The 23,207-nt window shown below is 48.6% G+C and overlaps 1 protein-coding gene across 5 annotated transcripts in view; it reads right to left on the bottom strand.

Moving 5' to 3' along the window:
* Positions 1–23,207, bottom strand: part of EXTL3 (exostosin like glycosyltransferase 3) — a 109,397-nt gene that overhangs the window by 12,736 nt on the left and 73,454 nt on the right. For 4 of the 5 annotated variants that reach the window (XM_058834425.1, XM_058834428.1, XM_058834424.1 and 1 more), the window contains one exon: positions 9,429–12,055. In XM_058834425.1, coding sequence (XP_058690408.1) covers positions 9,429–11,576 — 2,148 coding nt within the window. In that variant the 5' untranslated portion in view covers positions 11,577–12,055. Of the gene's footprint in view, positions 1–9,428; positions 12,056–15,106; positions 15,258–23,207 lie in introns of those variants that run through there. The other variant, XM_058834429.1, reaches the window with a different exon arrangement.

Genomic DNA, 23,207 nt, shown 5'->3' with positions numbered 1-23,207 from the left:
AAAACACCAAAACTCCTACAGTATGAAAGCCCAGCTCTCCCTCAGCCCATCACCAGCTATTCCCACACTTCTGATTTCCCTGGAAAAGGCACATTCATTGCCAGTCCCCTGATCCCTGCTGAGAAGCCTGGCAGCAAATGGACTGGGAGCTCAGGGGTGGGGCTGAGAGGAGCTGTCACATCTCATCTGTGACAGCAGATGGAAAAGTCAGGAGGGGCTCAGGAGCACCCCGAGGTCTCCTCCCCTCGCCAAGCCACCAGAGCCACCATGGGAGGAAACCCAGCAACTTCCATCCTGGAGACAAATGCACAGCAGAGAGGCAAAGTGCTGGAAACCCAAGGGCTGTGATCCCAGGGGATTATTGGAAACACCTCCAGAGCTTATCTTTCCACACTTTGCTCTTTGGCTGATAGCCCGGCTGCTTTAATTACCAGAGGCTCTCGTCAGTGCAAATCCTCTGTATTGTTGTGCAATTACTTCTTCAGCAGGTTCCTCCTCAGGATCTGTCAGACAGGATTTCCACCACAGCAGGAAAACAAAACACCTGGCAGAGCAGGTGCCAGTATTTGTAAATTTGTTCACGTTGGTGCGCCTCAGTCTTCGGAAAACATCGTTCCCAAGGATGCTCGGAGACGTTTCCAGCAATTAAAAGCTGCTCTGACCTATCCTACCAGAGCTTCAGTGCAAACATTTGTATCTGAGGGCATCCAAATGAACAGCAGAGCCCAACAAAGGGAGGAGGGAACTGGAGTCAGACTGTAACTCACTGAGCAGCTACTAAAAAACCTGGAATATAAACTCTGATACAAGCAGAGCCAAGAAGCCATCAGGTCTGCAGGCAGGTTATTGTTTTGATGGGAAGAGGACAGTGGATTTATTAATGTTTATGTGGCTGGGAGCAGCAAACATAAAGCACTCAGGCACATAAACTCACTTTTGGTTTCCAGGTTGAGTCCAGACCGGAAGCCTTCCGGGGATTTCTGAGATGAGAAGGTTGAGATCTCACGGGGAAAGTTCTGGGTGAAATGAAGACAGCTTGCTGCCAGCGTGCCTGCCCTCAAATCCATCATGGAGGGATGAGAGCTCCTCTATGGAATGCCAGAATAACTGTCCCAGTGGCCACACCACAATCCCCAAATTGGCATTTTATCCCTCGTTGTTCCCGTTGTTCCACGAGCAGAACTCACTGAGAGCTGCAATTTCCATCAGCTCCAGTTCAGGATGTGAAAGGGGCCAAATAAAAGCAGAGGCAGCCAGTGACAAATCTGGATACGAGGTCTAGACAGGTTTCTAAGGAACTTCCCTTTGCTCACAGATTTCAATTTCTGGATCCTAATTGCTGGAATCCTTGGCTAAATCCTACTTTACCTGGTCCATGTCTCACACCAGTCCAGAGGATCAGAGAACTCAAGCCATGGGCAATGTCATGTCCTTCAAAACTTGATTTATCCCAAGGCTTTTGGGATAAATGACTTGGTTCAACAAAATCCAGGAGGAAAAAAATGCTTCCATTAAGAGGCAGTTAATAATTCCTGCCAAAAGCACGGCTGGGATGAATCCAGACTCCCAGAACCACCTCCCACAGGCATGGGTTGGGAATTAAGGCCCAGCATGTTTTAGGAATCACAGAGATCACATAAACGAGTCACAATTCAAAACAACTCCTTCCATAAATTCCCAATAAAATCAACTTAATTCATATCAGTCTTTTGAAACCTGTCTGTGTTGTCACCTGCATTCACAGCAAGAGGAAATTGAGCCCCACTGGAAAGAATAATCCAGTTTATGGCTGTTCTGAAGCTTTTCTCATTCCCTCTCAGCTGTCTCCTGTCCCAGCCCAAGATGGGGCTGTCCCTTGTCACAGAGATAAGCCAGGCTCCCACAAGCCGGGCTCTGGGCAGAGATCAAAGCCTTGATCGGGCTGGAAATGGAATTTCCCTGCCCCAAATGCCTTCAATGTCAAGAACAAAACCCATTTCTCTTCCCCCTATGAAGCTCAAACCCCTCAGAGTTCAGTTCAAATGAGCTTTCAGGAAGCTGAAGACTTCACTCAACTATCTGGATCTGGAAGAGTTATCTGGGAAGACTGAAGCTTCACCAGATTTCCCATCTTTCTGCCAGTAGAAAATCTGGGAATAGGTGAAAACAGCATTTCTGTGGACTTACAAGGAGACATGTGGATGTTTCAGTGACCAGGTGTGGCCTCAGTTTCCCTCTAGTGCCCTTAGCTCCTTTTGCTGATGCTCCTTTGGCCAATTTCAGGAGTAGGAAAAGAATTCTCCCTTTTCTTAACAGGGCTAACACAGATTTTCATTAATTAACTAAAGGTTTTAAGTAAATGTAAGTGTCTGAAAAGTACTGATTTCCCCCCTGATTTTCTCATAGGCTCCAAAATTACATTTCCTCACCGTCAACAGGAGAAAAAGCTCCATCCTTTCTGGGTGCTTGTAGTGAAACAACTGATGGCAGGGATTCTGGAGACAGGACAAAGGGAAAACAAACTGCAGCCCTTGGTTCTGAATCCAGCTACTCCATCACCTGCTGTCAATGGCTTTTCACAGGAGATGAACCTTTTCCAGGTTTTTGGAGAGGGGAGCACTCCATATGCCCAGCAGGATTTATCACCAACAGTCTGATTTTATGAAAATGGGGAACAAAGCATCCGTGAGTTTGATAAGAGAGCAGCATCTTCTTCCTCACCTGACACAGGTGAGGAAAGGGGAAGGGATTGTCCAGGGGATGGCTGCTGCTGCCAGCCCACGCCAAAACTTGGGAGTAAATCATCACCTTCTCCTTGAGAGCTGCAATGCCTTTGCTGATCGATCCACAGAGCTTGGGGAGGCATCTGGGAGCTACATCAGACACGCAGCAGCAAGCAGTGATTAAAAAATCCTTTCTCCTGCTTCTCATCTCTTTCTCTAGCCTCATATCCAGAGGTACCTTCCTCTCTGTAACCTCCTCATGTCCCTCACAGCTGCCTCTTTGATGTCCCAATGCCCCACGAGGTCCCTCCTGTTCCAGCAAACACTGATTTTCTTTTTTCTCTTTCTGTTTAATACCCAAATTCCCAACTTTGGTGAGTCCTGCTCGCTCCTTTCCCTCCTGTGCCGGGGGATCCATCCTTGTCTTGTGGCACAGCATCAAGTTATGGCCACTCTGGGAGACAAGGCTGTCTTCACAAATAAGGCAGCCTGTGCAGAATGCACAATCAAATGGCTTCACACAGCAGAACTGCTCCACCAGGACAGATAAAAGCCTGGGAAGAAAGGAAATGTAGATTTCCAGGCTCAGGGACTTTATAGGGAGAAGGGCATGGCTTGCAGTGAAGTGGATGTCAACAGCTCAGTTCCATCATAATAAAGTCACAGAGGATGAAAAGCAGGTGGAAACAAAAGGGAAAAAGAGAGAAAATGCACCCAACACGCTCCATTCCCCCCCAAATTATTATGGAATAATTTGGTATTCTGTTGGTATTTAAACAGGTCACAATACAAACCCTAAAAGCAGCAGGATTGCAGCCCTGGAAAATCAGAGTGGGTTTTTCTGCTGCACTGCCCCTGGTGCTGGGTCCTGTCGTGCTGCTTTTGTCCCCCAGCAGTTGTGACAGAGCTGCTCCAAACAGGGAGCGTTTGAGACACACAGGCAGCTTTCATGGAGATGTTTAATGCCTCCAGCACAGGGGACTGGCCCCTGTGACACCTTCAGGGTGACAAAACCCACCCAATTATGTCTCCAGCAGCGTGCAAGGACGCTTCCCTCCCTTGATTTTCCTTTCCAATGCCCCAAACACGCTTCCTTCTGTTCACCAACCCCATTAGCTGCATCCTGAGCCAAGGGGATTCGGAGAGGAAGGTTTTATCAGTGGGAAAACCATCACAAACCAGCACATGCCACGGGGAAGAATGAAGGGCTGGGTCTAGGCAGTAGCAGTGAGGACTGTGAGGGAGCTGGAGTTAATATTCCGAGCGCAAATTCCGAGGAGTCGGCGCTGCTTGTTCCATTATCATCCCACGTTCACGCATGGCTGCACCTTTGCTCGGGCCCTGCAGTGACAAGCATCTGGATTTTAGGATTCACAGGTAAACTAAGCAGCAAATTTGTTCCTTCCTCTGCTGCTACACAACAGAAAAAACACATATGGAGATGGCAAAACTCCCGGGGATTTCAGAGCTCAGCCGGCTCCGCGGGCAGCAGGTGGTGCTGCAAACCCGACAGCAGCACCCAGGCACTTCTGTGGAACATCTCCCTGCCTTCTGAAACAGCTCTCGTGGAGAAACTGAGCTCACAAACCTGGGACACACTGCTGGAAACGCTGGTGCACTGAATACAGACTGTTCAGCCCAGGGATGGGGCAAATCTCCTGTGGGAAGTGAGTTGCTGCTAAGAAACAGGGATTTTCTCGGCTGATTTTGTGTGAATTGTTCCTTCTGGAAGTAAACCTGGAGTTCTCCATTCCCATATGCAATCCAGGACCTCAGAGCAGAGTTGGGTTTTTCCTGATTTGGAACACAAGAGCTGTGAGTCAATGTAAGGCAGGGAAAAGCAGGATAAAGCTGGGACTCACCCAAGAGTTTCTGCAGGTGAGTTGGCCCAGAAAAGCACAAGTGATACCACCAAGGAAGAGTTTGGTAAATGCTGAATTACCAGACCCTGAGCTGGTATTTAGGCAAAGCTCCCAGGAAGGAAAAGCATCAACTGAAGTGGTGGTGTTGATCAGCATGGAGGTTTTATTCTCTTTTTTAATTCCTGGTCAGCGTGATGATCTCGCTCTGGATGACACACAGCACTGCAGCGAATCTCCAGCTGCTGCTGAGTTTGGAAGGTTGGTGCTGCTCTCATCAGAAATCCAAGCTCAAGGATCCAGCTGCTTGCTGAAGGATGAGCAGAGAAGCTCATTCTGCCACCAAGGCCACCAGCCTGAGCAGCTTCTGTCCTCCTCCTCTTAGCCAGAAGCATCACCTACAGATCCTGCTGTGCTCCTTAAAATGGAGATATCAAAAACCCCTTTGAGTCCTTCTGCTGGAAAGGACGTGCAAACCTCAGGCATCTGAGCTTGAGAGCCAGCTCAGCACAGCACATTTACACAGCCCAAAGAGCAGGGAAAGTCAGGACAGCGTTCCCTGCCCCGATTATTAAATGCCATGTCGGGGGACCCGTGTGCAGCCAAACGGGTCTGCAGCCCCGGATTAGCCCTTTTCCACAGATGATTCCTTTTTAAACAAGCAGCTAAATGGAATCAGCCCTCTCAGCCAGCCACCAGGCCAGCAGCAAAGGATGTTACACCACTGCAAGTGGCTGCAGGGATCAAAGGCAGCGACTTATTCTGGAACAAAGCTGAAGGAAGGGATTAGTCACTGCTGGCAGCCACAGGGGCTGGCACTGAACCCAGCCTAAGTGCTCAGAGATGCCTCCAGCACTCCCAGCTCATCTCAGCCCCGAGCAGGAGGAGAAACCAAACTGCTGCAGGGCTTTTCCAGCCACTGAGGGCCCTCACAAACCCAGCAGAGGGAGAGGAGCTGGAAGTTTGGGCTGCCACTTCTTAGAATGTGAGCAGAGCTTGTGAAAATAATGCTTTGGGCTGAATAAGGTTCAGCCCCAAATCACAGAATGCCAGAATGGTTTGGGTGGGAAAGGACCTTAAAGCTCACCCAGTCCCACCCCCTGCCATGGGCAAGGACATTTTCCACTATCCCAGGTTGCTCCAAACCCCAGCCAGCCTGGCCTTGGACACTTCCAGGGATCCAGGGGCAGCCACAGCTTCTCTGGGCAACAAAAAGGAGTTCAGCAGTGGCTGTGATGTGGCTGCTGGAACAGTCACACTCCTTCTGTCCTGGGGAGTTCTCCTTAGGCAGTGCTAGAGATACAAACACTTGGGGAAAAGTCAGTTTTTGAGCTTGCACAAACAGGATTTCTCATTCACAGCCTCTGGGTTTTGCTGCAATACTGATTAACGTGAGATGGGAAGAGTTTTTACAGCTTTAAATGTGAGGGTGAAGTGCCTACATCTGTTCCAGGGGCAGCCCTGAGTGACTACAAACAACTTCACATTACGTTGGATTTCCACCTACTCACTTCAGGCTGGGGACAGGGACAGAATATTTGATCAGAATCCTGTGCAGCTTAGGAATCTTACTGATGTTTTAGGAAATTATGCCATCTATATTTAAGCCAAAGTCTTTTTAAAAAATCAAATATATTCTGTAGCCCTGTTTATCTCTTTATCCATGAAAAGATTCCAAGTTCCAATGCAGCTTTGAGCTCGGCTCTTGATTAATTCCCAGCCCACCAGGGAAAAGAAATCTGCTTGGGAGGACAACCCCCAAATCACAGCCAAGCAGCGCAGTTTGCAAACAATGTTTGCAATAAATCATCAATAAATAAGGTCAACACATGGAGTAAGGAGAAGTCCAAATCTCCTTTGGGGGATTCTGCTAGCACAGAGCCACACATCTCTTGTACCAGCAAGAGATCTTGCACCAGCAGGCCCTGGTGGCATTTAAGACTCTGTTTGGCTTCCAAAGGCTCTTTAGCCTGCTACACACATTGCTTTGTCTCATTAGCATGTAATTTACATAAAATGATAAAATGTTTTGGGTTGAAGGGACCTGAAAGATCATCCCATGCCAACCTCTGCCACAGGCAGGGACACCTTCCACCACCCCAGGTTGATCCAAGCCCTGTCCAGCCTGGCCTTGGATACTGCCAGGGATATTTATACAGCAGATGGGTTTTTATTCCACACAGTTCCTTGCAAATCAAGCTGAAAATAAAAATCCCAGAATGGTTTGGGAGGGAAGAGACCTTAAAGCCCATCCCATTCCACCCTGTGCCATGGGCAGGGACACCTCCCACTACCCCAGGCTGCTCCAAGCCCTGTCCAACCTGGCCTTGGACACTTCCAGGGATCCAGGGGCAGCCACAGCTTCTCTGGGCACCCTGTGCCAGGGCCTCACCACCCTTACAGGGAACAATTCCTTCCCAATATCCCATCCAGCCCTGCCCTCTGGCAGTGGGAAGCCATTCCCTGTGTCCTGTCCCTCCATCCCTTGTCCCCAGTCCCTCTCCAGCTCTCCTGGAGCCCCTTTAGGCCCTGGAAGGGGCTCTGAGCTCTCCCTGGATCCTTCTCTTCTCCAGGTGAGCACCCCCAGCTCCCCCAGCCTGGCTCCAGAGCAGAGGGGCTCCAGCCCTTGGAACATCTCCATGGCCCCCTCTGGACTCACTGCCACAAGTCCACATCTTTCTGATGCTGGATTTTCTTCAAAAACCTTCTGGCTTCAGGTGCTTTGATCCTGGATCATGCTGGCACACACGTGTGCTGCTGCTGCTCCTCAGAGTCAGGTGGTGCCTGGACCCACATCAATCACAACCCAAATCCACCCTCATCCCCTTCTTTTCTCCCCTCAGGTTTCCCTGGAAAGCTCTGTGCTTTGGGACCTGAACACGGAGCAATTTCTTGCATCCCAAAGTCACTGGGAATGTATTTGTTACACTGAGATAAAGCACCACTGCCAGATCTGAGAGAATTGGATATTCCCCATCAAAAGAGGTTTTTTTTTCCCCTCGTAAGGAAATCAGAATCACAGCTCCTCACTTTCTTTTGCCACTGGCTTGAGTCTCCTGCCGATCCCACATCCCACATCTCAGCCAGCAAGGCTCAAACAGAGCCTCACTCTGCTCCCAAAGTCCCCATCACCCTTTTCCAGAGCAGACCTTGGCATTTCTCACTGCCTGATGAAACCCAGGCAAGTTTTCCATCATTGCCACACCAAACCATCCTGGTAGATGAATGGTACAAACTCCCAGCAGGATTAAACACCCACTGGAGATGGGCTCGGCAACAGGCACATCACGGGGTGGATGCCTGGAGGCTGCTCAGGGTTAACCCTCCTGGGAGAAATCCCACATTTGGGCTCTTTTAAAAACTGGGATTTAGAAAAACAGGAAGAAAGCAACGCTGTTATCAGACCAATGTCCCTCCAGGAAGGAGCTGGCAGAAGCTCTCTGCCACTCCACAGTGTCACCATCCCAAAGCAGGCACAGGACGATTCCCTCCTCTGGAACCACACGGTTCCCAACATTCCCCACATCCCCCCCAGCTCCAAGGTGACACAAAGCACCTCGTGTGTGTCAAGTCCCCAAAAAACCAGCAGGGCTCCAGCACAACAGATGTTCAGATGAGGGCCAGGTACAAAAAGCCATTATCTTCCATCAACAGAAATGCATTTTTCTTTCACAAATAACACCCATTAGCAGCTCCAAGGAGAACAATCTCTGCTCCAAAGGAGGATGCAGTTTTTCGGCAGACACAATGCAAAGATTTTGTAGAACTCGCAGGTTCAAAAGGACTAATGTGAAAGATTATTTCGCAATTATCCAAGCAATTTTCTCTCCTCATTGTTCCCCGACCATAAGGGTTTTTAAATGTGAGCAGAAGGATTTATTCATCACAATAATAATAAAACGAAATATTAAATCAATGAATCTCTTTGCATGCAGCATAAAGCTCGCATTGCTATTAAGCTCAGTAGCGTCCTGTCACATAAACCACACGCAGTTTGTGTATTTAAGTACCATCTCCCTCTTTTATTTTTCCCTTCCCTAATTTGTAAGGCTTTATCCTTCCATTTGTCCTCTAAACACAACCAGATTCGGAGCACTCAGTGCTCGTTCTTGTTAGTGGCTCTGTGCCCTCGCTCTCTTTATGAGGGGAGATTTATATTTGATTTTGATTGCTAACAATGAAGAAAGTTATGCTAGGACGACAAGGAAGCCCTAAAATAAATAAAAATTTGGGGAGAATAAACTCCTTACAAGTCAATGTCCAAGTGAGTACATTTGCATGGGTCTGAAAATGAATGCTGGCATTTGAAGGTGTCACTTCTTCAGTTTGGCTGGGGGGGAAAAAAATAATCAACCCAAATATATGCAAAAGTCAGCTCCAACCTTGGGAGCATGGAAGCTCTCACGGTCACGTCAGCCTTGGCTCGTAATTCCTTCTCTGCCATCCCTTGTAACACAAAGTGAGAGATGAGTTTTGAGGTCTTTGCAGCCGACACTAATTCAGTGGGTCCCTCTTTTGTTTTAATAAAATATTCATCTGGCAAAGTGCAGAAACAGTTACTACTTAGGTATTTATAAGGTGTCAACTGTCCTCACAGGGAGGCACTTAAAGAGCCTAAGCAAAGATTTCCAGCGAGCAACAATCTTTAGCTTTAAGCATCAAAATTCACATTAGGCTCCTCAAACGCAATTTGCATTCTCTAAGTGCTAAATACCTGGCTCCTCTTGTTTTTCTCCACTGATGGAAGTATCCAAAAAAGCTACAGACACCTTCAACCATCCCCCAGCACTGAAGCTGAGCTGACACAGCCGACTCCACCATGCAAACCCCACCACGAGCAAGCCCATTGTAGCTACATCTGTCTTACCATGATTGGGACACCAATGTCTGGCCACAAGAGATCCTCGGAGGGAAGCTTGGGAGAGTTCCACACCACCACAACTTTATTTAAGTAGGGGAGACCATTGAGCCTTTCTAGGGAGTTCATCAACACTTCCTCCCGCTCGTAAGTCAACATCACCACCGTGAACTGCTCCCGTGGGACGTTGCCACCCAAAGCAGCCTGGAACTCCTTCCCAGAGCCACCCGCTCCTCCACCAATTGGTCGAAATCCAGTCCCAGACCCCAAAAATTTTGCTTCTGATGGTAAAACGGGGTCGAAGGGAGTGTAGGGGAAGAGGTGGAAAGGCCCCGGGGCAGAATTCCAATTCCTGTAGATATCCATCGCGGTGAGGGTGAAATTGCGGAGATATTTGGGAGAGGCGTAGGGTGGTTCCGTTTCCACGGGCCCCAAGTCCAGGTCACCATTGTCTGCCATGTTGGGGTCTGTACCAGCAGCTTTGCCAGAGCGGTGGGGGATCTCCACGGCGGGTTCCTCTCGGATAGGAGCAGCGGGGATTTGGATTCGAGTCCTTATGACAGCTAAGACTGTGCTGAAGACGTTGTCGGAGGTGGAGAAGTAGGTCTCCCACAAGAAGCGGCCCTGCCTCCTCATGGCAAGGAGATCGTTGTCAGAAATGCTTCTCAGAAGAAAGTGCACTTCTGTGATACGTGGCTTTGGTATAATTAAGGCTGCCTCGTTCCACCGGATCACGTCGTTGTAGGGTAGCTGAACTTGCTCTCCGAGAACCACCGGGATGGCCCCGACCTCCAGAGCCTCAAACAGTCTCATGGTACACCCGGCGGAGATCACTAAATGGGTGTCCCCGGGGGTGATGATCAGTGCAAAAGTAGAAAGCTTCAGTAGCTCTAGTCTGTCGTCCCTTTCTCCACACAGAGCCCACTCAGTGGGCAGACTCGCCTTAGGCTGGTTCTTACACGTGAACTCCACCAGAACAAAGTCCAGCTTGCTGTCCTGAACAGCCTTCAAGGTGGTGATGATCCGGTCGTCGTAGTCGGCCGGGGCGTTGCCTTCGATCTCCTCTTCGAAAGAGCGAACCTCCTGCAAGCTGGAGCGGAGAGACTCGATCTTCTCCCCCTGGAAACTGAACAGGTACTTACGCTTGACCGGCACCTGGGGCGGGATTTCTAGGAAGTTGGGCTCGGACATGGCGTGGACCAGAGGTGACACCACGATGTCAAACCCCGGTCGATACTGGGCGTCGTAAAAGGTGGACTGGGCGATCATGGCGCGCCCCGTGCTGATGTTGTAAATGAAGTTCTGAGTTTCCGACTTCCTCGATAGATTGATGATGAGATGGTTGTGTCCATCAGTCCTCCAGTACGGCAAAGAGTGCAACTGTTGCTCTAGTTCAGTAGGTTTTGGCATTACGGGCTCTTGCATTTCCCCCACTAAAATTATATACACACAAGCAATATTTGCATTTTCAGTAACATAAACGTTAGTTCTGACAGTCGCCTCAAAGGCCTGTTTAATTAAAGGGTCTAAGGAACTACCAAAAGGGTAATCATCGCTGTTGTAGACATAGACTGGAAAGCCAGACGTCAGCGGGCAGCGTGAGTAGTCAAAGCAGTTGTGCAGCCTGCAGTTCCTGTTGGATTTTGGCAGGGGGAAGGTCGCATCGTCCTTGTCTGGCAGCAGCCGGATGGGCAACGAGAGCTTGGGCTGGTTCTGAGCCATCAGCTCTTTGTAGGAATGCTCAGTCTGACTGATGACGTTCTTCAGCTGCAGCAGGTCCTGCTTGGCATTTTCAATGCTCTTCTTGCAGGCCTCGATCTTCAAGTTGAGCTTGGCGATCTCGCTGTTGAGCTCCTGCCGCTTGGCCTCGAGCTGGAGCAGCTCCTCGCTGACCGACTCGCGGATGCGGCACAGGTCCTGCACGTGCTTCACCTCGCACAGCTCGTTGCCGGTGCGGGGGCCGAAGATGCGCTTGCCGGCATCGTCCGCGTCGTCGATGGTGGTCAGGTAGTAGTGGGCAATGAGGGGGAAGAAAACGAGGATGACGAAGAGGGTGAAGCTGAGCCAGGTGAGCCGGATCCGACTGGACCACCTCAACACCCACGGCTGGCCTCCGTTCCCCACTCCCCCATTGCGCAACATCGTATAGCCAGTCATGAGTTCCAAAGCCGCCGCGCGCACAATCTCACGTTGGATCAGTAGCCATAACCAAAGGAGTTTTTATAGCGAGTCTCTCCAAGGGAAATGTTATTGTGCCTGCTTAACGAGCAGCCAATGGAAGGGGAATTTCATCTTCTTGCCGTGCCGGCGGCTCTTCCACGGTCGTTTTGCTGCAGGCGCAACTTCTGATCCCGTCAGACTCGGTCATTGACCTTCTCGCCCACCCCCAGCCCACCCTTGGTCCGCAGGCAACCTCTGCTGGAAGTGTCACAGCGTTGTCATGGTGATTCAGAGTCGCAACCGGCAGAAGGAAAACGCAGTGGGACCGAGCCAAACTCTACCGCTGCTGCCGACATCCTGCATTACCATCCGATGAATATGCAGAGGCGGCAGCCGTGGTGCAGAAGGAGCCAGAAGGGACTCGTAGCACTGTCAGTCTCTCTCATCGCTGCTGGGAGGGTGAAGCTCTGCCATTCCTACAAGAGAACAATCACACAGTCAGGCAACACAACCAAAACGACCCAAGAGTGACCCAAGACACGGTTAGATTTAAAAGCATTTGTCCTCTCTCAAAAGAACGAGCTCTGGGGCGTCACCTGAGGAGGTGATGGGATCCATGAGATGTGGACACACAGCTTTCTCCAGGCACTCTGCTCTTCATTAGGGCTGTGTAGGGAAGCTCCAGACCACACAACCTATTCAGCCCTGGGCATTGATCTCTGTTTTTCCCGCCTGCAGGGCCCCCTCTCTCTCCTCTCATCCAAACCAGAGGCGTTGATGTACACCTGCTCTCCCTGCTGTGATCCCGGGACGCAGCAGCGCTGGGAATTTGGACTGCACAACTGAGTGTAATCGCCATTGTTCTGCTCTGGTGACTAGAGCTGATGAGGAATTTTTAGATGAAGTGTTTTGCTTTCATTTCCTGCTGGAAAATTTTGATTCACTGCATGAGAAAGTTTAAAGGGAACGTGCTTGTGTTGGTTACGATTAACTGGATGGCTGCGTATGAGGGAATTTCTGGTCAACACTGGAAAATTCTACACCATACATCAGAGTGAAGATGCTGAAGTTTGGATCTGTTGGGAACCTCTTGTGACAAATTCTTCCCTGTGAGGTGGGGAGGTCCTGGCACAGGGTGCCCAGAGAAGCTGTGGCTGCCCCTGGACCCCTGGAAGTGTCCAAGGCCAGGTTGGATGGGGCTTGGAGCAACCTGGGACGGTGGAAGGTGTCCCTGCCCATGGTACAAGGTGGAACTGGGTGAGTTTTAAGGTCCTTTCCCACCCAAATCATTCTGTGATTCTACAAAATTCAGCTCTGACTCATCTCTAGGCCAACAGATTTAAATCTAGGCCACATCAGTGCTGTCACTAGAAAATCTCCCCTTTTATTGGCATCCTCCAAGGTACTGAAGTTTCTGGGATATTCTTTCATACACCGGACTTGCCACACCACTGATGAATAGAGCTGGGCTTAGCAGCAGCTCCTGCACGGCCTCAAGAGAAGCTCATTCATTTCCGTTTCAATTTTTAATTAGAAGAAAGTCATCCACGCTGGTGACGGTCATTTTTCACTAAATCTATTTAATACCCCTCTCATCTCCTCATCAAGAATTCCCAGGAAGAAAGTGAGGAAGCAAATCTCAGCTGAAAGATAGATCTGGAAATGGGCCAAAGCAAAAAAGTTCACCTTAATGCAGCAGAGAGAAGTCAGGAGGAATTTTCAGTGTTGTACTCAAGAGAACGTCAGAGAAAATAGAGGGGAAATTTGATTTTAACCATGAAAAATCATCATGAGGAAGGGAAATATGTGGGGTAATAAAGGAAAATCCCCAGGCCTATTGTTACACAGCCATTTGTTGTCACTGAGATAACACCCCATGATTAAATGGGATTTCCATCCCCCCCACCAATGTGACCCACAACCCAGTTGCAAAGCAGCACAAACACTTAAAACTAAGGCAGATTTCAAATTCACGACATTGGCAAACAGCAGTGGCGTAAATCTTGGAAAGCCAGGAGGATAAAGGGGCTAAAAAGTCAGCAAAAGGCTAAATCAGCTTTCTTGGATCTTGGCAGCACATGGCTGTGGGCAGATGGGAGGCTCCAGCCTCTGGGACAGCTCTGCCCAGCAGCAGGATTTTAGCAGGCACCGACATGCAACTGAAGGCAAAAATAATAATAATATTAATTTTTTAAAAGCTTTTATTTTTTATTTTATTTTATATTTATTTATTTATACTTTTTTATTATTTTATTTTATTTTTCTTTCTCTCCCCCACCTTTTCAGACCCTGTGCAGGAAGTGAAGCTCCAGCTCTGTGTGTGTGCCAGTCCCTGCTATTTCAGCCTGGTCTCAAAAGGGCTGCAAAAATCCTCCAGTTGCCACCAGTTTTCTGCAAACAGCTGGCCAGGAGATGAGCTGCCCTAATAATGATTTTCCTGAGGGAAATGCCAAAGCACACACTCACTTGAACACCACAGAAACTAAAAATCAGTTTAAAAAAGCTTTGCTGGGTTTTTTTTTTTGTTTGTTTGGGGATGCAATGGGGTAAGTGGGGTCAAAAGCTGCAGGGTTGTTGAGGCAGCACAGAAATGAGGGATCATGAATGTGGACACATGGACACATTGGGCTGGTCAGAAAAAAACTGCAGCCCCCAAGGTAAGATTGCATCAAAATCTCACTCCTTTGTGGTTATATTGCCCATTTATAAGCCATAAATGGTAATAAAATGACAAACTGGACTCCCTAAAATGGCAACTGAAAAGTCAAATCCATCACCCCACGCCTGACCCTCAGCAGCTGTTCTGTCACCTAATGCCCCCAGGGGCTCCTCTGCTCCTTCCCTTCCTTGACACAGAACAAAATTCATCCTCCTCACCTCAAAATCTGGGTTGAGAATTCAAAATATCCGTATGCTCCCAACTCTGAGGTTGCCAATGTGACTCTGTTGCTCTCATGGAAAACACCACATGGGAAAGACCAGAGCAGGCTGAGGAGGGATTTAAAATGCACCACACGTGGCTTGGGATTAGTTAAAAGTATGAACTGTCAGGATGAAATATGTGCTGGTGATAAAATGAGCACTTTAGACACACTCCTGGACTCTTCTTCACTATTAAGATTTTATTCCTCATCAACTCAATAGAGCCTGAGGTTGTGACACATTGCCATTAGGACTTATAAAAAAAAAACCAAAGTAAAAACCCAATCTGTGGTTTCATCAAGAGAGACTTCAGGGCTGTGTTTATCAACCCTGGGGAGAAAGCCAAAGCTGATTCCCACCGTTCCCAAAATGAAATTTGGGAGGAGGAGAAGCAGGATAGCTGCTGGGCTTTCCAGCCAACTTATCCCTCACACTCCAAGTACTATTTAAGTCCTTTAAACTCACCAAGCTCCACACTGAAAACTCTTGCTGATGTTATAGCACAATTTTGCTGCCTGATGGAGCTGATTACACACAGAAAAAGGCAGGAAAAGCCCTCAGGAGATCAGATCAATAAATCCCAGAGCCTCTTCCCAAATGCCCACCTGACAGAATTCCCAGGCACGACAGGTTTGCACGCTGCAGCTCCTTCTCCCACGGGTCTCAGCTGCTCAGAGCACGTTGTCAAAGCTCAGGCTGCATTCCCAGCTTTCCTCAGCTCCAGTGCCAGTGAAGTTATGGGAATACCTCAGGTTCTCCCTCATTTTGCATTTTTGGAAATTACCTGGCTGGTCTGATCCATGACTGTGTTGAGCCATTGCTCTGCAAATGTTCAGACTTGAGCAAAGCTACTCCTCCCTGCTTACACCTCTGTTATCCATCTCCCTGTAAAATTAGAGAAACACTGCTCCTTTCTCAGCATAAAATTAAATAAAAAAAAAATACAGTGTATTCTCCCCTTCAGAACAGGCTGTAGTGGAAGAAAACGAACCCCAAACAACCCTTCAGCAATGATAACTTTCTATTTCCTAATGCTCTCAAAGGGAAGGATTACATCCCAAATCTCCCAATCACGTTGGGAACAGGAGCAGCTGAACAAGGAGAATAAATCTATCAGGTGTGTGCTTTAAGGTACAGTTGGTTGGGAGCAGATCCTTCAAAGGAGCAGGTGGAAAATTCACTCTGAAATGCTTTGCATGCAGCAGCCTTAGGGATCATCCCGAGGGATTTGTATCATCTCCAGAGCTCACAGCAATTCTCCCAGGCTGAGATCTGCGCAGCTGAAAGGTCCTAAAATCTGGAAATTCCAGGGATAAACTGCATCCCAGGCTTTAGGCAGTTTTATCCAAACCAAAGGAACATTCTGCACGTTTGCAGCTCCATGCAAAGCCAAACCTGCTCCCAGCCCTGTTCCTCATCCACATGGATGTGCATGGGGTAAAGCAATCCTGGAAAAATGCTCCATGTGCTCACTGGAAAAGCAGGAAACCACATGTGCTGAGGAAAGCAGTGGCTTCAGAAGTGGCATTTGAGGAACTTTGAGTTTTCCACCCCAAGTTCTTGGGGAAGAAGGGTGCTCACTCCTGTCCCCACGGCACACAAACGATGTTCTCTGCTGGAGTCTGAGTGTTGCTTAGCTCTGAAATCCAGAACACTGAATTTCATATAACATGAAATTTATGAGCATGTTTTCATAGTAATACATAGAAAACAACTGCTGAAGTTAGATAGAAAAGCTAAAAGTGTGTGTGTTGTGTAGATTAGAGAGTTTTCTTAAGCCACTGGGTGAAAAAGTTAAAGTTTAGAGTTTAAAACAGTTTAGAAAGCAGAAGACAAGATGGAGGATTTAGGGTGCTGTTTCTTTTCCTTCTTTCTTCTTCATGTTCTTCTTCTCGAGGTTTTTGGGTAATAGTGAGTGATTGGATAGAAAATGTCACAGTGCAGCACACAAGTGATGGGTCATTGGGTCATTTAGAAAAATAATTTATATGTCTATTGTTAATTGGGTAAGAATGAGTATAAAGTTAAAAAAACTGTGCAGTTCAGGGCCATTTTGAGCTTTCAAAGCCAAAGTGAGCCACAAGTCCATTTTGTACCATCAGAAAGAAATGATCCAGGTTGCAGTGAACTGAACTTGTGCAGAAAGCCTGGAGAAACCTGCCAAGTTTTGTGATAACATCCTAATAAACAGGAGAAACAAGATCCTAATAGGATTTAGAGTTTTTGTCCTGAGAACTGTAATAAGTGGGACTCCCCATGAAGGAGGATCCCCAAGGAGCTCAGCTCAGAGGAGACTGAGAAATCCAGGAGTGAAAAAAAAAGTGCAGAAGAAGCACAGCAGTAGAATCAAGAAAGAGAAGAATAAGAAACAAAACAAATTAAAAAGTTATAGCTCTCCTCTGTCCTCCCAGCTGCAGGGAATGAATGAGGGAAAAACCACCCCTGGCTATGAGCAGGTAGAATTTTGGGGCTTTGGATCATGGCTTGGTTTACACCACACCAGGTCTGGTGGTAACAGAGAGGGTTCAGCTGTTTCAAAGGGAACAAAACATCCTGCAGGAGTTAGGAGGGCTCAGGAAAGTTTTAAATAGGATGTGAAAGAGGATGTGAGGCCAATAGATATCCAAAACTCGCTGGAGAATGCCCAGGTTCAGAGACATCCCGACATTCCCAGCTAAATGATTGTATGGCTCTGTGTCCAGGCTCCCAGGGGGCAGAAATTCAGAAATTGAGGAGAAACTTGGAGTTAAGATGTCCTGGACCTGCCCCCAGCTCTGACACTGCCTCTCTCCAGCACCCAGGGGAAATCAGGCACCCCCAGGCCTCCATCCCTCTCTGTCCACAAAACAAAGGTGATCTCAAACGCTTCAAGGCAGGTGAGTGAAGAACTGAGCTCTCAGCCCTGTGTTCCCATCTGGACAATGGGACAAGGTCGTGCCCCAGGAGATGCTCAGAGTTGAGGAAATACAGAAACCTCTCCCCCAGGTGCTCGCTGGTTCCTGAGCTCTGCCCTCAGCTGTCCCCTCTCCTTGGCTGAGCTCAGCTGAGTGCTTCACAAACACTCATTTATTCTGATCAAATCCTGGAGACAGCAAAAACACATCCTGTTTTTAGAGAGCAGGTAATGGAGGTGCAGAGAAACAACTTGCACAAGAAGCCAGCTTGGGATTCACTCCATATCTCCTTGTCCTGTCTGCAAGATCATCCATCTCCCCAGCCTGCCTTCTTCCAGTGGTTTCCTTCTCCAGTGCCTTTATGCTTTTGGAATAATGCACTGCGAAATCTGCTTTACATATAGAGCTTTCAGCTCTTAAATTTATTATTTAATGTTGTTTTCTGGTAATAAACCAGTCACAGTGTTTTATTTGTTCTTCCAGGCTGTATAAAAGCGCTTCTCCACTCAAAGGAACATCCAGCTTAGGAGCAAATCCTTCTGTGTCCTGTGGGATGGAGTGGCAGAAAATCCTGGATGCAGAGCTCACCCCTCTCCTCTCCAAAGCTCAGAGCAAGTGGCCACAGGGCAGAGTTTTCCAAGGAAGCTGGAGAATCCCTCCAGCCACCGTGGCTGATGTTGCAGTGCCCACCACATTCCCGGTTATGGAGTGCTGAAGATATTTTGGGACGTGGGAATCAAACCAAGGACGCTCCAGGATGCAGCAGCACAAGCTTTTACTCGCTCCTAAAAGGGATAAATTAGGTGTGGGAGGAAGCAAAGCCTCTCTTTGCTTTTACCTTGGAGTAATTAATGAACAAGAACTCTCTTGAGGTTAAACCACAGCCAAGAGCCGGGCGCTCCCCGGCACACGAGAGAAGCACGAGGAGGTCAATTCCAGGCAGGAAGAGAGGGCTGGTTTCCCAAACACTGACTCCATGAGACAGCTCAAATCCTTGGTATTCTTTGTGGTTTCCAGCCCTAGACAGCTCAGGCACGTTATTTTCCCCAAGGCAAAACCACAAGACTCTCTCACCTCCCTAAAACACCCTCGTTGCTGCTTCCACAGCAGGAAATACCCACGTGGCAGGTTCGGGCTTCTGCTCTCTGACTTCAGGTCATAATTAAGCACAAATTTCAAAGTTTCATTGTCCTGGGTAAGTTATAAGGAAAAGGAAATACTGCTCAAAAAGCACAGAAACACACAGAGTGTTTAACAGCATCTCACTCAGCAGGGTGGGTCTCTATGGAAAAGAATCCATCTGTGTGGGTTTTATGGGAAGTTTGTTCCTTTCCTGCACACACAGGGAATGAAACAGTTCTGGAGACCGAGCACCTCCATGGAGAGGCCTGTAACAAAGACGAGATGACACAGATGGGTTCTTGTGCAGCTCAGGGGGCAGGGAGGCAGCTCAGCACTGAGTCCTCACAACCCAGGGACGCTGGGAGCTCACATCCAGGGAAAGCCAACAGAAACCTGGGAGCCCCGGCTGCCACATCTGAGCGAGGTTCGGTGACATTCGGTGACACATGGCCAAATTAACCAACTCCAAATGTACCTTCCCTCCCTGAAACAGCTCCTTCACCTGCTCCCACGTTATCCCTGCTCTTGTGCCCAACTCCAGCTCCTCTCTCCTCTCTCAGATGCACGGGGTGGGTTCCCACCCACAGCCTCAAGCTGAGGGCCTTCTGCACTTTTTGGAGATGCTTCATCACCACCTAAATGGGAGCTGTTCTGTTCCAGACAGCCTGATCAATCACACCAAAAAAAATTATATTACCTGATGTGTTGGATCACCCATATTTATACAGCAGATGGGTTTTTATCCCACACAGTTCCTTGCAAATCAAGCTGAAAATGAAAATCCCAGAATGGTTTGGGAGGGAAGAGACCTTAAAGCCCATCCCATTCCACCCTGTGCCATGGGCAGGGACACCTCCCACTACCCCAGGCTGCTCCAAGCCCTGTCCAATCTGCTCTTGGACACTTCCAGGGATCCAGGGGCAGCCACAGCTTCTCTGGGCACCCTGTGCCAGGGCCTCCCCACCCTCCCAGGGAACAATTCCTTCCCAATATCCCATCCATCCCTGCCCTCTGGCACTGGGAAGCCATTCCCTGTGTCCTGTCCCTCCATCCCTTGTCCCCAGTCCCTCTCCAGCTCTCCTGGAGCCCCTTTAGGCCCTGCAAGGGGCTCTGAGCTCTCCCTGGATCCTTCTCTTCTCCAGGTGAGCACCCCCAGCTCTCCCAGCCTGGCTCCAGAGCAGAGGAGCTCTCAGTGTATCTCCATTTCTCCATCCTGAGCAAAGCTGACCCAGGGCTTGGAGCCACCTGGCACAGTGGGAGGTGTCCCTGCCCATGGCAGGGAGTGGAATGAGATGGGCTTTAAGGTCCTTCCCACCCAAACCATTCCACAAAACCCAGTGAAGGTCCCTTGCAGGACACTCCACTACACAGGACTTGCAGATGAGGACGTGGCCAAACACTTCAAAACACACCGGGAAAAGACAGAACACAGCACATGAGGTTTGTGTGTGTGCCTAAAGAAGCCATTAACCAGCAGCAGAGTGGGTGATAGGGGAGAAGCAGCAGCACAACCCACGGTAATTCAATTCCTACAAAGCGCCGCCGCTTGGATTTGGGACGCCGGATCATTCCACACACGCTGTGCTCCTTGTCACTGGTGCCCAGAGCTTCCCTTCCACAGGTCAGAAAGAAACACAACAAACAAAGCTCTTCTCAGGCTGTTTCTGGCTGGAGAAGACCAACACAGCCAGAATTCCTTGGAAAAGGCAGGATGGGAGATGGCAAACCCCACTCAGCAGCTGCATCCAGCGTGGAGACTGCTCCTACCAAAACAGGGAGGTAGAAAACATCCCGAAGATGCTGTGGGGCAGATGGAGCAATAAGAGCAGTTAGAAGGGCAAAGTGACACTGTTCTGTTCATTGGAGGGCTAAGAGAAAGGTCAGGCAAGGAGGGGATCCAAGGAACTTGACCAGAGCTGGGGGTGAAGGAAGGAATTAACTTTTCGGCTGCACAAGGTGGATTCAATCACCGGCCGAGATGAGATGAGTTTTGGAAAGGCACGGGTTATAAAAGTTAAGCTGAGGGTTAGATTGAACCTGCTGAGAAATAAATTGATCAATTTAAGAGCTACTCACCAAATATTCAATAATGCAGCATCGACCAAAGGAGGTCTCTGCTCTGGAGCAGCACCCTCCTGCCCCAGGCCTGTGTTTGTGCTTCACACCTCTGTGATGGTGAAATGGGAAATGCTTTAGGATCCTTCCAAGTCAGAGGTGATTCTGCCTGCTCCCAGGGCTGGGAACTCAGGGATATTAGCAAGAATACAGCAGGACTTTCAGTTTAAGGGCTGAAAACTTAATGAGCAAACACAGCACTTCTTTTGACCTCAAAAATTACTTTTTAGGATAAAAGAGAGGCCTTAAAATGAAAAAAAAAAAAAAAAAGAAAAAGCAAGATGAAATGCTTCAACCAATGGCACTACTGCATGGAACCTCTTCCTTAGCATCCCAGAGCAGATGTGCTGCACTCAAAATGTCTTTGTCTATTAAAACTGTGTCAGCTTCAGAGACTCCAAAACTCCCTGTGGCATAAACAGAATTTCTAATGAACAGCTGCAGGATACAGGAGTGGCCGCCCAAAATGCAGCTGCTGAGATGGTTTTCTTTGCCCCCTTCTCTCACCAGCTTTTCCCTGCTGTCCAAATCCCATTTGGGTCTCTTCTGTCCTCCCTCTCACACAGCTTCACTGTTCCTTCTGCACCCTGCACACATCTCCTGCTCCAAAAGAACCCTCGACCTCTCTCCTGCTGGAGTTTTGCTGAAAGGAAGTGCAAAAGGGACAAATTAAGGAGAAAAAAATGTTATTGTGCCAAACCCTGTAATTCCAGAGAACAAGAGCAATCCTCAGGGAAGGATTTATCCTGAGTAAATTGAAATTCACTAATAGATTTTTTAGCTTCCATGCTGCCTTCCAGACCAAGGCAGCAGAGCATGGCTCCTTGTGTGAGCTGGGGGAGCGCTTCTAAAATGCCTTTGAAACCCAAAACCTTTCAAGCTTAAAGCCTGGTCCAAATGCACTTCCCAGCTGCTCTCCCAAACCTAACGGTGTCCCCTTAGCTGGAATGATTATTAATTTAGTCAAGTGCTTGTAAAGGCCCTGCAATGCTCAGTGAGGTATTTGGAGAAAAATATCTGTGGTGTGAACCCGTGAGTTGAACAGCAGCACAAACAAAGCTGAATTCTCCCAGTTTGATGCTGTCAGTTTTCCATGGGGCTGTCCAGTAGCCCATAAAGAGCCTCAGTTCCCTGTTTTCAGACCATTTATACAGAGTTACTGCTCTGGGGAGCTCCATCCCTCAAATCTGAGTGCAAACAGCTGATGGATCCAACAGTTATTGGAAGACTAATGGGTAAGAGCAGATGCCAAAGCCCAGCTTTGTTAGAACCCTCTGACAACATTAAAGAGCATCTAATGCTAAGGAATGTGTCTTTTTAAGGAAATTTTTATTAACTGGTATCGAACATGAAAGCCAATGAATACCTTGTGGCTTTGAGGCAATCTGTCTGCTGCAATCACACCAAGTCCAAGTGTTCCAGCCACGAGTGGTGAGGCTGCTGCTGTCACTGAGCACCTCAAAGCAGCCAAGGTTTTACAGAGTAAAAATGTAAATGTTTACAGCAGTAAAATGGTGTAACAGCTTCCCTGGACTGGCAGCAGGATGTTCAGGACAGAGCTTGTTCGTGGGACTTTGAATGGTTCACGTCACAAATGGGACTCCAGGGCCAGGAGGGAAAATATCCCATGGATATTGGGGATACAGCCTGCACTCCAGAGATCACACAACCCCCACCATGCAAACCCCTTCTGCCTGCCCACAGCACAGGGTGGAGGGACTCCAAATGTCAGCAGAGAGGGTGTTTGGGAAGGCTGGAGCTCCTTTGGCTCCCAAATGCTCCAGGCAGGAATCTCCAACACACAGCAGCTATTTTGGTAGGGAACAGGGGCCAAATATCCTCGAAAAATGGGCCAGAGTGCCAGCAGCAGGCTGATGCAGATGAAGGAACTGCTTCCAACACAAGCTGCTGTCTCCCAGCCATCATCCCAAAGATCAGACCGGTTCCAACTCGTGGAACTGGTTCCAGCTCACTTCAGGGACCGTTTGGAAAATAGATGCTGAGAGGTGCTAATGGATGAGCAATCCACAAACGCCTCTCCTGGCCATTCACAGCAATTATCATGGACACAAGAGCCAGCCCCAGCATCTCAAGCTGTGCCATCTCACTCTCATCTCAGTGGCTGGAGCCACGAATGGTTCTGAAATTCTGAAAATTTCCCTGAGGGACAGCAGAGCTCTCTCCCTTTCAGCCTCACACCATCCCAGGCTGGCCAGAGTGTGAGTTTTCTATTGCCACCCACTGCACAAAGGCCGCTGGTGGTGGCCAGAGTAAACACCTGATGGCCAGCCAGGAAAAGGGGAGCCATTCCCAGGGGCTGGGAAAGCTGCTGGCAAACCCAGCTCTGCTGAGAACGTGCCACACGAAGGCACTGCCCTAGAACAAAGTCATTAAGATGGCAAAAAAACCTCACAACTCAATTTGGCCTCTGTAGAGGATCCAAAAAAAATATTAAGGAAGCACTAGGATGGCTGTATTAGATCAAGCCAATGATCCGTTCACTTCAGCCCCTCACTCTTCATTTCCAGCTGCTTTGGTGTAAAATAACCATGAATCATAGTCATGGAACAGTTTA

This window comes from Poecile atricapillus, chromosome 3 (assembly GCF_030490865.1).
Source record: "Poecile atricapillus isolate bPoeAtr1 chromosome 3, bPoeAtr1.hap1, whole genome shotgun sequence".
In the NCBI taxonomy this organism is placed as follows: Eukaryota; Metazoa; Chordata; class Aves; order Passeriformes; family Paridae; genus Poecile; species Poecile atricapillus.
This window is presented reverse-complemented; position numbering and strand designations above follow the sequence as displayed.